The 13167-nt window shown below is 41.0% G+C and overlaps 1 protein-coding gene across 3 annotated transcripts in view; it reads right to left on the bottom strand.

Annotated features, from left to right (window-relative positions):
• The window catches only part of IFT43 (intraflagellar transport 43), a 108661-nt gene that overhangs the window by 54257 nt on the left and 41237 nt on the right, over nucleotides 1–13167 (bottom strand). For all 3 annotated transcript variants that reach the window (XM_010844368.1, XM_010844369.1, XM_010844367.1), the window contains one exon: nucleotides 5480–5544. In XM_010844368.1, the coding sequence (XP_010842670.1) occupies nucleotides 5480–5544 (65 nt within the window). The remainder of the gene's footprint in view (nucleotides 1–5479; nucleotides 5545–13167) is intronic.

The following is a 13167-nucleotide window of genomic DNA, read 5'->3' as shown; positions in this document are numbered from 1 at the left end:
GAGACCTGAGGAGGCTTGGGGAGGTGCAGACTAGGGGACAGGGTGGAAGGGGCAGAAGGGGCAGAAATTAAGAAGACAAATTTGGATACGTTAGGATTGAGTTGCACATTCAAGTAGAAAGGAGGTGTGGATGGCTAGATGCTAGTGGAAGGATTGGGCTAGAGATACAAACTCTGTGCAAGGGTCATCAGTGTGCAGGTGATGGGAGAACACCCAGGACTGAACGGAGATTATGCCAAGAGTGAGCGCTGACAGAGAAGAGGAGGCTGGTGGATAAGCCCTGGGCACACTGCCATTGAGTGGTCAGGACTGGGTCATGGACCAAGGAAGCTGAACAAGGAAATCCTTTGAAAAGTAACACGGGAAATGGAAAAGTGCCTCCCTCCCAGGAGAAGCTGATCTGATCTGGAAAAATCTTTAATATATTCATTGAGGACTTAATATGAGATTCCCTTTTTTTCCCCCTTCTAAGAAGCAGATATAGGATTTGTCTCATTTCCATATTTCAAAACAAATTCCAGATAATACAAACACAAGAATCCCCTAATAACTTAGTAGCTTTTCACTAGAACTTCTCACTCCTCTTCTTGTACTTGGTTAACATGAAAAACGGAGAAGGCAATGGCACCTCATTCCAGAACTCTTGCCTGGTGAATCCCATGGATGGAGGAGCCTGGTGGGCTGCAGTCCATGGGGTCACTAGGAGTCAGACACGACTGAGTGACTTCATTTTCACTTTACACTTTCATGCATTGGAGAAGGAAATGGCAACCCACTCCAGTGTTTTTGCCTGGGGAATCCCAGGGACGGGGGAGTCTGGTGGGCTGCTGTCTATGGGGTCGCACAGAGTCGGACACAACTGAAGCGACTCAGCAGTAGCAGCAACATGAAAAAATGAGTGTTATGTTCGGCAAGGAGCAGTGTGGTACTTAATGATATATGAACAGAAAGACCACTGGAACAGAATCATGAGTCCAGAAACAGACCCAGGCACATGAACAGAAGTCGGCTATGGAGAAGGTGGGGAAGGATGAATGTTCAAATAAATGATGCTGGGACAAACGTCACTTAGGAAAAGAAATAAAACTGGATCCACACCTCATATCATACACCAGAATTAATTTCACATGGATGAGAGATCTAATTTTTAAAATGTAGATTTACATACCAATGTTCTCTTATGTCAGTCTCCCAATGCAATTGAAAACAACAACAACAACAACAAATGGGACTTAATCAAACTTACAAGCTTTTGCACAGCAAAGGAAACTATAACCAAAATGAAAAGACAGCCCACAAATGGAAGAAGGTATTTGCAAACAATGTGACCGACATGGGCTTAATTTCCAAAATACACAAACAGCTCATATAACTCAACAACAAAAAAACAAACAACCCAATCAAAAAAGTGGGCAGAAGACCTAAATAGACATCTCTCCAAAGAAGACAAACAGATGGCCAGTAGGCACATGAAAAGATGCTCAACATCACTAATTATTAGAGAAAAGCAAATCAAAACTACAAGGAGGTACCGCCTTATGCCAGATGGTGAGAATGGCCATCATTAAAAAGTCTACACACAGTAAGTGCTGGAAAGGCTGTGGGGATAGGGAGCTCTTTGACACTGTTGATGGGAATGCAGAATACAGTATGGAGGTGCCTCAGAAAACCAAAAACAGAATGGCCACGTGATCTGGCAATCCTACTCCTGGGCAGATTCACAGACAAAACTGTAATTCAGAAAGATGCATCGCAGTGCTATTCACAATAGCCAAGACAGGGAAACAACCTCTGTCCATCAACAGAGGAGTGGATAAAGAAGATGTGGCACTTACATACGATGGAAAATTACTCAGCCACAAAAAGAATGAAATAACGCCATTTGTAGCAACACGGCTGTAACTGGAGATGATCGTACGAAGTGAAGTTAGAAAAAGAAAGACAAGTATCATGTGGTATCACTTACATGCAGAATCTAAAATATGACTCAAATGAACCCATCTATGAAGTGGAAAGAGAATCAGGGACATAAAAACTAAAATGGTAGTTGTCAAGGGGCAGGGGGTGGGAGAGGGGCGCAGTGGGAGTTTGGGATTATCAGACAGGTACACGCAATGGATATACAACAAGGTCCTACTGCACAGCACAGGGAACTATATTCAATATCCTGGGATAAATTATAATGAAAAAGAGCATGAGAAAGAAGTGTGTATCTATGTAAAACTGAGGCGCTTTGCTGTACAGCAGTAATTAACACAACACTGTAAATCAACTATACTTCAATTAAAAACAAATAAATAAAATGTAGGTTTATAACATGGTCATGTTCCAGGAAAGCATGATCTATAAAAACAGGTGGCTGTGCACTTATGGTCAACTGACCTTTGGCGAGGGATGCACGAATATACAATGGAGAAAAGCCGATTTCTTCAACAAGGGGTGATGGGAAAACTCGATAGCTACATGTGAAAGAATGAAATTACAACATTCTCTAATACCATATACAAAAATAAAGTCAAAATGGATTAAAGGCAGGAATGTAAGACCGGATACTATAAAACTCACTGAGGAAAACATAGGCAGAACACTCTGACACAAAATTGCAGCAATGCTTTTTTTTTGGATCTCCTAAAGCAAAGGAAATAAAAGCAAAAATAAACAAAATGGGACCTAATTAAACTTAAAACTTCTTGCACAGAAAAGGAGACCATAAACAAAATGAAAAGACAACAAACTGAATAGGAGGAAATATTTGTAAATGACAGGACCAATAAGCAGTTAATATACAACACATATAAACAGCTCATAAGATTCAACATTAAAAAAAAAAAAAAAAACACCAAACAACTCAATTAAAAAATGGGTGGAAGAACTGAACAGACACTTTTTTCAAAGAGAAAATGCAGATGGCCAACAGGCACATCAAAAGATGCTAGATATCACTAACCATCAGGGAAATGCAAATCAAAACCACAATGAGATACCTGTCATACCTGTCAGAATGGCTATCATCAAAAAAAAGGCACACAAACAATAAATGTTCATAAGGATGTGGAGAAAAGGAAACCCTACACACTGCTGGTGGGAATATAAATCGGTGCAGGCGCTGTGGGAAACTGAAGGTTTCTAAAAAAAAACTAAAAATGGAACTACCATATGACCCAGCGACTACACTCCTGGGTATACACTCAAAAAGCAAAAACACCAATTTGAAAAGATACATGCACCCCAATGTTCAAAGCAGCATTATTTACAATTGCCAAAATATGGAAGCAACCTAAATGTCCATCAACAGATGAATGGATAAAGAAGATGTGGTTATGCACATGCATGCACACACACACACAGAATGGAATACTACTCAGTCACAAAAAGAGCAAAATTTTGTCATTTGTAGTGACAGAGATGGACTCGTAGGGCATTATACTAAGTGAAAGAAGTCAGGCAGAGAAAGACAAATACTGTGTGATTTCACTTATCTGTGGATTGTAAAAAAATACAACAAATTAGTGAATATATCAAAAAAGCAGCAGACTCACAGGGAACAAACCAGTGGTTCCCAGTGGGGAATGGTGGTGAGGAAGGGCAACACAGCGAAGGGGAGTGGGAGGTCAAACTGCTGGGTGTAAGGTTCAAGGATGTATCACACAACACAGGGGCAGATAGCCAATATTCTATAATGATTACAATGGAACCTTTAAAAACTGCATAAAAAGCAGAGGACTGGCCTGTGGGCCACAGTTTGCTAAGTCTTAGTATATATAAACAAATAAGGATACATTAAAAATTTTATACATACACTTATTTATTTTGCAAAAAGAAGTATAGGAAGGGTAAACCAGAAACTAATAAAAAAGTTACCCATAGGAGATGAATAGAAATGAGGTGAAAAGAATAAAGATGGGAGTAGGATATCTCTGAGTATATTTTTCTATATCATTTGGAGACAATAAAAAGTATACAGTATCATTTGTTCTTGCCAAAAACCCTTAATTTGAATCTAATCATGAGGAATCAATCAGCAAAATCCAGAATGTGAGACATTCTACAACTGACCTGGATTCCTCAAAAAAGTCAATACATTGGGTGAAGTTATGGTAGTGGGGAAGGGGAGCTGGAAATATTTTAAAGTGTAAAAGATTCTAAAAAGAGATAGAATTACCAACACAATATATGAACTCTGATTGGCTCCTGGAACTATAAAGGACATTGTGGAGACAACTGGGGAAATTCAGACTATATTTTAAATATTATTAAATCATTATGAAATTTCTTAGATGTGACAATTATACGGTGGTTATTTGGAGAATGTCAGTCTTTAGAGATTCATGCTGGAGTATTCAGAGATCAAATATCATGATGATTGCATCTTGTTTTCAAATGCTTCAGGAGAGAAGAAAGCATATGTGTGGTGTGTGTCTATATTTAGAGGTGGGGAGAGGAACAGAGGAGGAAGAGGGGAACACTGGAAAAAAATATTTTTGATAATGCTATTTTCAAGGCAACAATTGCTGAAAGAAATTCAGAACAAAAGTAATACCTATTCTTTGAGAAAAGGAAATTCCTCTCCTGAGTTTATCTTTAGTTAAACTATATTGTTGGCCAAGTGCAGCAAATATATATACATATATATGTGTATTGGTTGACCATTCATCTAAGACTTAGTACAAGGGAAGTGAAGGCCAAAATGATTTGTAATCCAGCAGTAACTAACAGGCAATTCCAATCTGTTTAGAAAAGTAACTTAAAGAAGAACACCGAATGTCAAAATATGGACGAACTTTTAAAACACTACGCCAAGTGGAAGAAGCCACTCATAAAAGACCACATAATACAGTAAGTCCCCAACATAAAACCTTCAAGTTGCAGACTTTCAAAGATGCAGACGTGTGTGCCAGTCCCTGTGTGCCAGCTGCTGAACTGCACTACTGTGCTTTTCAAGGTACTACATTATAAGATTAAAAATGTTTTATTTTTTGGTTGTTTTTTTATGTATGTATTGTTTGTGTAAGAAGTGTTATAAACCTGTTACAGTACAGTACTATGCAGCTGAGTGTGTTAGCCGCGTACCTAGGCTAACTCTGTTGGACTTCTGAACAAGCTCTCAGAATGGAACTCGCCTGCATGCAGTGGACTTATGGCACGTGATTCCATTTACACGAAATGCCCAAAAACGGCAAATCAGAGTCAGAAAACAGGTTGGTAGTTGTCTAGGGCAGGGGAGTTTGCGGGGAAAAGGGCAGTGATTGCTAATGGGTATGGGGTAAGAAGAGGTGGTGATAAATATGGTCTAAAAGTGATTGTGGTGATGACAGTACAACTCTGAATACACTAAGAATGACTCAACTGTACATTTCCAATGGGTGAATTGTCAGGTATAGGAATTACATCTCAACAGAGCTGTTATAAGAAAACAGAAGAACGACACAGAAGCACAGCATTCCCCGTTCCACCCCAACCCTGAGATGCTGGCACTCACTTGGAAACCTTCACGGAGGCCTCTGCCCAGCGTCCTTGCCGGCGGGGTGGCTTGGGAGGGGGAACCTGCAAGGGACAGAAGCCACAAAACAGTCACTCAGCATCACCGTTCCAGCAAACTGGGGCTGAGGTTAAGGTCACCTAAACCCTCCTTCAACCTACCAAAAGCTTCTGAATAAAAACACAATACTATGAAACCTGCGTGCTTTCAGACCTTTCATACCAGGAGGGCAGTCTGGCACTGTCAACTGAAAGCCCTAGAAATGCTCGCACTTTCTGAGCCAACAATTCTAACCCCAGGAATTTATCGCAAGGAAATAATCAGAGAGAAATGTAATGTCATTTTTAAATATAGGGAATAACTGGAAACAATCAAGGGGGTTAGTCGCTCAGTCATTCTGACTCTTTGTGACCCCATGGACTGCAGCCCACCAGGTTCCTCTGCCCATGGGATTCTCCAGGCAAGAATATTGGAGTGGGTTGCTATTTCCTTCTCCAAGGGATCTTTCCGACCAGGGATTGACCCAGGTCTCCTGCATTGTGGACAGATTCTTTACCGTCTGAGCCACCAGGGAAGCCCTCAGAAACAATCAAAATGGACATCGACAAGGAATTAAGTAAATCACGAAATACACACGTGAAAATACTATACAATAATGAGAAACTGTTAAAAAGAATAATGATATGAGTTAATGATATAAATGTTATATAATGTTACATTATGATATAAATGTTAACTTTTTGAAACATATTGCAAAACAGTAGGTACATGCTTCTGACTTTGTGAAAGAAAATCATATACATAATACCATACATGATTGAGAGGAAATCCAGTGATAGAATTAAGGCAATTTTTCTTTTTTCTTATGTGTACATTTTCTAATTCTTTTTTTTTTTTTACCAGTCAACTTATACCACTTTTACAAACAGAAAAGTATGAGACAGGCTTGCTTCAAAGATATAAAACTCAATCGGTGGGTTAAAAATCTACTTAAGTTATTTGGGCAAGAAGCATTCACTTGCAATAGATACATTAAGAAACCCAAGTCCAGGAATTCTTGTCTAACTATTTCAACTAAAAATACCAAGGTGGGAATTGACCAATCTACTGAAATACACTGGACAAAAGAGCAAAAGCCTTTCCTATTTTGAATGACCCAGGACTCATCTAGGACTGCTGAGTTACCAATTTTCTGTTTTCTAAGAACCTCACATAATCATAACTGCTATTCTCAGTCTGAGGAGATTTTTAGATAAGTGGACTAAAATGGTGATTGACAAACTTTTTCTAAAAGGGCTAGGTGGGAAATATTTTTGATTTTGTGGGTTGCAAAGGCTCTGTGTCCGACCCTTTGGAGACTCCATGGACTGTAGCCTGCTAGGCTCCCCTGTCCATGGGATTTTCCCAGCAAGAACACTGGAGTGGATTGCCATTTCCTTCTCCAGAAACAAGAAGTGGGCCAAATTTTGCGGGAAGTATGTAGTCTGCAGTCTCTGGTGCTAAAATCACTGCAATATCCTTTCAATTTGTTGCTTAAAACCTAACTTGCAGCTTGGAAAAAATTTTCATTTATTTATTTTAATTGGAGGCTAATTAGTATACAATATTGTGGTGGTTTTTGCCATACTTCGACATGAATCAGCCACGGGTGTACATGTGTCCTCCCCCATCCTGAACCCCCCTCCCACCTCCCTCCCTACCCCACCACTCTGGGTTGTCCCAGAGCACCAGCTTTGAGTGCCCTGCTTCGTGTATTTTGTGCCCTGCTTTGTGTACTGAACTTGCACTGGTCATCTATTTTATTATGGTAAAATACATGTTTCAGTGCTATTCTCTCATATTGTCCCACCCTCACCTTCTCCCACATGGTCCAAAAGTCTGTTCTTTACATCTGTGTCTCTTTTGCTGTCTTGCATATACGGTTGTCATTACCGTCTTTCTAAATTCCATATATATGCATTAATATACTGTATTGGTGTTTCTCTTTCTGACTTACTTCACTCTGTACCTCATTAGAATGGACTCAAATGCATTCTTTTTTATAGCTGACTAATATTCCATTGTGTATATGTACCACAGCTTTCTTATCCACTCGTCTGCTAATGGACATCTAGTTTGCTTTCATGCTCTAGCTATTGTAAACAGTGCTGCAATGAACATTGGGGTACACGTGTCTCTTTCAATTCTGCTTTCCTTGGTATGTATGCCCAGCAGTGGGATTGCTGGGTCGTATGGCAGTTCTGTTTCCAGTTTTTTAAGGAATCTCTACACTGTTCTCCATAGTGGATGTACTAGTGTGCATTCCCACCACCAGTGTAAGAGGGTTCCCTTTTCTCCACACCATCTCCAGCATTTACTGTTTGTAGACTTTTTGATGGCAGCCATTCTAACTGGCATGAGATGGTACCTCACTGTGGTTTTGATTTGCATTTCTCTGACAATGAGTGACATTGAGCATCTTTTCATGTGTTTGTTAACCATCTGTATGTCTTTGGAGAAATGTCTGTTCAGTTCTTTGGCCCATTTTTGATTGGATCATTTATTTTCCTGGTATTGAGCTGCATGAGCTGCTTGCATATTTTTGGAGATTAATTCTTTGTCAGTTTCATTTGCTATTATTATCTCCCATTCTGATGGCTGCCTTTTCACCTTCCTTAGAGTTTCTTTCATTGTGCAAAAGCTTTTAAGTTTAATTAGGTCCCATTTGTTTATTTTTGTTTTTATTTCCATTACTCTGGGAGGTGGGTCACAGAGGATCTTGCTATGATTTATGTCAGAGAGTGTTCTGCCTATATTTTCCTCTAAGAGTTTTATAGTTTCTGGTCTTACATTTAGATCTTTAATCCATTTTGAGTTTCTTTTTATGTATGGTATTAGAAAGTGTTCTAGTTTCATTCTTTTACAGGTGGTTGGCCAGTTTTCCCAGTAACACTTGTTAAAGAGATGGTCTTTTCTCCATTGTATATTTTTGCCTCCTTTGTCAAAGATAAGGTGTCCATAGGTGTGTGGATTTATCTCTGGGCTTTATATTTTGTTCCATTGATCTGTATTTCTGTCTTTGTGCTGTATACTGTCTTGATGACTGTAGCTTTGTAGTATAGTCCAAAGTCAGGCAGGTTGATTCCTCCAGTTCCATTCTTTTTTCTCAAGATTGCTTTGGATAGTCAAGATTTTATGTGTTTCCATATAAATTGTGAAATTATTTGTTCTAGTTCTGTGAAAAATACCATTGGTAGCTTGATAGGGATTGCATTGAATCTATAGATTGCTTTGGGTGGTATACTCATTTTCCTTATATTGATTCTTCCAATCCATGAACATGGTATATTTCTCCATCTAATTGTGTCATCTTTGATTTCTTTCACCAGTATTTTATAGTTTTTTATATATAGGCCTTTTGTTTCTTTAGGTAAATCGATTCCTAAGTATTTTATTCTTTTCATTGAAGGAGACTATAGCAAAAATCAACAAAACTAAAAGCTGGTTCTTTGAGAAAATAAATAAAATAGACAAACCATTAGCCAGACTCATCTAGAAAAAAAGAGAGAAGAATCAAATCAATAAAATTAGAAATGAAAATGGAGAAATCACAACAGACATCACAGAAATACAAAAGCTCATAAGAGACTACTATGAGCAACTATATGCCAATAAAATGGACAACTTGGAAGAAATGGACAAATTCTTAGAAAAGGAGAACCTTTCAAAACTGAACCAGGAAGAAATAGAAAATCTTAACAGACCCATCACAAGCATGGAAATTGAAGCTGTAATCAAAAATCTTCCAACAAACAAAGGCCCAGGACCAGAGGGCTTCACAGCTGAATTCTACCAAAAAGTTAGACAAGAGCTAACACCTATCCAACTCAAACTCTTCTAGAAAACTGCAGAGGAAGGTAAACTCCCAAACTCATTCCACGAGGCCACCATCACCCTAATCCCAAAACCAGACAAAGATGCCACAAAAAAAGAAAACTACAGGCCAATATCACTGATGAACATAGATGCAGAAATCCTCAACAAAATTCTAGCAAACAGAATCCACAATATATTAAAAAGATCATACATCATGACCAAGTGGGCTTTATCCCAGGGATCCAAGGATTTTTCAATATGTGCAAATCAATCTGATACAACATATTAACAAATTGAAAGATAAAATCCATATGATTATCTCAATAGATACAGAGAAAGCCTTTGACAAAATTCAACACCCATTTATGATAAAAACTCTCCAGAAAGCAGGCATAGAAGGAACATACCTCAACATAATAAAAGCTATATACAACAAACCCACAGCAAACATTATCCTCAATGGCAAAAATTGAAAGCATTTCCTCTAAAATCAGAAACAAGACAAGGGTGCCCACTCTCACCACTACTATTCAACATAGTTTTGGAAGTCCTAGCCACAGAAATCAGAGAAGAAAAAGAAATAAAAGGAATCCAGATTGGAAAAGAAGTAAAACTGTTTGCAGATGACATGATGCTCTAGACAGAAAACCCCAAGGACATCACTGGAAAATTACTAGAGCTAATCAATGAATATAGTTAAGTTGCAGGATACAAAATTCATACATAGAAATCCCTAGCATTCCTATACATTAACAATGAGAAAACAGAAAGAGAAATTAAGGAAACAATCCCATTCACCACTGCAACTAACTTGCAGCTTTTTAAGAAAACATTCCTTCAATGTGCTGAAATACATTTAACTTCTGATGTTTTTATTTTACACCAAGATGCACTCCCTTTCCTGGTTCTCCCATAGCCTGCCAAGGATGAGCGCCATCGGGAGACTGGGCCTTTCTGTCGGGAGAGGAAGAACCTGCTGGAAAGGCCTGATGGAGGAGAAGCCAAGACTTGGAAAGCCTACATCCAAAAGACATAACTCCCGAGAAACCTAGGCAGTACTTTAGAGAAAACAATCTTGGGTAATGGCGCTTTGTACTCTCAGAAATGACAAAAATGTGGGAGTAGAAAGTGAACTAGTGCTTAGGTTCTCAGCAGGGAACCCACAGAAGATGAAGGAAGAGATCCCACCGTCAATTCCCAGTCCACACATCCTTTTTTGGTGTCTCTGCCACCCACACTCACCTGTCCCAAGGAGAAGCCTTTCATCCCAAGACCCCTCCTTCCTAAGACACAGCTGAGTGAACTAGCAATGCACTAGTCAGACCCAGTCAGAAACAATCCAGTTCTTGGTCCCAGAAATCTGGAATTGAAGCTCAGAGGTTAGGCTGCTCGGACCGCACCAAGTGCTGGAACTGTAAGGACCAGCTAGAATCAGAATAAAGCCAAATGGACACAAGCCAAAGTTGTGTATAAGCAGAGATCGGGAACCTTGTCTTGGTCAGCTCTTATTGTGCTTGCAAAGGTTAGAGATTGGAACTGAACCGTATCAGGTGCCTCCAGGAGGTTTTAAACCAATCTGGCTCACAACTTTCTTCCCTATGCTTTTGCAGATAACATCCCACTCTCCTTTACCCTAAGGGTAGGACCATCTTGCGACAAGGGGCATTAATGAATTTGGAGGTCACAACCTAGGAACCACAAGTTTGGTCTGGCCATACAGTGGCTTTTGTCTGTTTCTAAATTTAAATTACTATTTTAAAAACTGCAAGATTTCCCCACAAAACATCAGTTTCCGACTTCTCTCGGAAAACTGGACGCTCTAGTGGCTCTGGGGCTGAGCAACAGCTGCCTTCCGGTGACTAGACATGTGTGTTCCAGTTTGCCACAGTCCCCACCCACCCTGCCTGGCTCCTTCCTGCCCCGTCAAGTGCCAGTGGACATCTATTACGATGGCGATCATGCTGCTGTTTCTCTTCCAGTACAGCATTCCCTCCGGTTCCTATGACAACAGGAAGTGGGAAAATGAAAGCTGTGTCCAGTGTTTTGACAAAAACGGGAATGAGCATATACTTCTTGGTTGGAAGTGGGATCTCTTTACCGCATCAGCGTGCAGACCGCAGGTGTGCCTGTGCCTAACCCTAGGCCTGCTTCACTTCCCCAGGCGCCCTGCCTGCCCCTGGGGCTTCCGGGTGTTGGAAGGACAGGAGGAACCCATGTGAAATCCGTGGTGCCCACAGGGTCAAGAGGCCCAGATCTACCTGGCGCTTTTCCACCGAGAGCCTGCAAGAAGAGAGGGATCCTGCTGCCTCGGCAAGGTTCCTCAACCTGTGTGTCACAGCCCCGCCTCCATTTTCTGCCATGGGGTGTGGGTGACAAGGGGGCAGGAGATGCAGACACCAAACTGGGGAAGGATTGTGAGAGACTAGGCAGCAGGGAAAAGGGGTATAAGTGATATCAAATGAGGTCAAGATGCACTCACTTGAGAAACCACTAACCTGTTGAGGGATTAAACGAGTGACTACATGGTAAGTGCTCAGAGCAGGGCCTGGCACATAGTAAGTGCTGGATCTTTACTGTTAGCAGCAGCAGCAGCATCACTAATGTCAATATAGGAAAGGTTAGACCATGTGTAATAAAATACACTACACCATCTGGGGGCAAGATTCCTCTGAGCCTGGCCTGAGCTGTCATTTTGATGATTAATCCATCATATGGTTCATAAAGTTCCCTAACATTCCCAGGGCTTCCCTGGTGACTCAGCTGGTAAAGAATCTGCCTGCGATGCGGGAGACCAGGGTTCGATCTCTGGCTTAGGAAGATCCCCTAGAGAAGGGAAAGGCTACCCACTGCAGTACTGTGGCCTGGAGAATTCCATGGACTGTACAGTCCTTGGGGTCGCAAAGAGTCGGACACAACTGAGTGACTTTCACTTTCACAAGATTCCCAAACCCAAAATGATCTGCTTTATCCTCTTCAACTACAAACCTCAGAAAGTCACAGCCATTGGGAGGATGAGTGAGAATCCTTTCCGCCCAGAGGTCACACAAAGACACGGTTCCTCTCATCTTTCCATTCTGAAACCGTGGCAACTGCTAACCCAGCAGCTTCCAAACAGAAAGACCACCATCCAAGTCACTCCTCCACAGCCAGAAGACCTTAACACCTCGTCCCCAAATCAAAGGGACTTGTGCACTAATAACTGAAGACTTCAGGAGCTGACAAAATGCTGTAAAAAGTGCATAGGCTGCTTTTCCTCGAGATCACTAAGAGTTACAAAGACCTTCTCTACACCAAATGGGCAGGGTTTAGCGGCCTTCCCTGCTCCCCACCAGGAGTCTTGGCTACACTTGGGAGACAGCACTGAAGTGGCTGGGAGATGGGGGTAGGTAGAACTCAGCTCTCTGCAAGGTAGGGCTTGGGTGTTTAGTGGGGGGTTGTCTTTTCTGATGGGGAATCCCTAAGCTCATGATTTAGTACCCTGAGTCCAAGGGTAAGAAAAAACATTGTTTTGTAAATCTTCCTAATGAGTCTTATTATGGCCACCCACAAATACCCTATCTGCATGAGACAAATGTAATTAACCTCTACTCAGAAGGCAATGGCACCCCACTCCAGTACTCTTGCCTGGAAAATCCCATGGATGAAGGAGCCTGGTAGGCTGTAGTACATGGGGTCGCTAAGAGTCGGACACGACTGAGGGACTTCCCTTTCACTTTTCACTTTCCTGCATTGGAGGAGGAAATGGCAACCCACTCCTGTCTTCTTGCCTGGAGAATCCCAGGGACGGGAGAGCCTGGTGGGCTTCCGTCTGTGGGGTCGCACAGAGTTGGACC

This window comes from Bison bison, unplaced genomic scaffold (genome assembly GCF_000754665.1).
Source record: "Bison bison bison isolate TAMUID 2011002044 unplaced genomic scaffold, Bison_UMD1.0 scf7180017864201, whole genome shotgun sequence".
Lineage (NCBI taxonomy): Eukaryota > Metazoa > Chordata > Mammalia > Artiodactyla > Bovidae > Bison > Bison bison.
The sequence above is the reverse complement of the archived record's forward strand: the minus strand, read 5'-3'. Positions and strand labels throughout refer to the sequence as shown.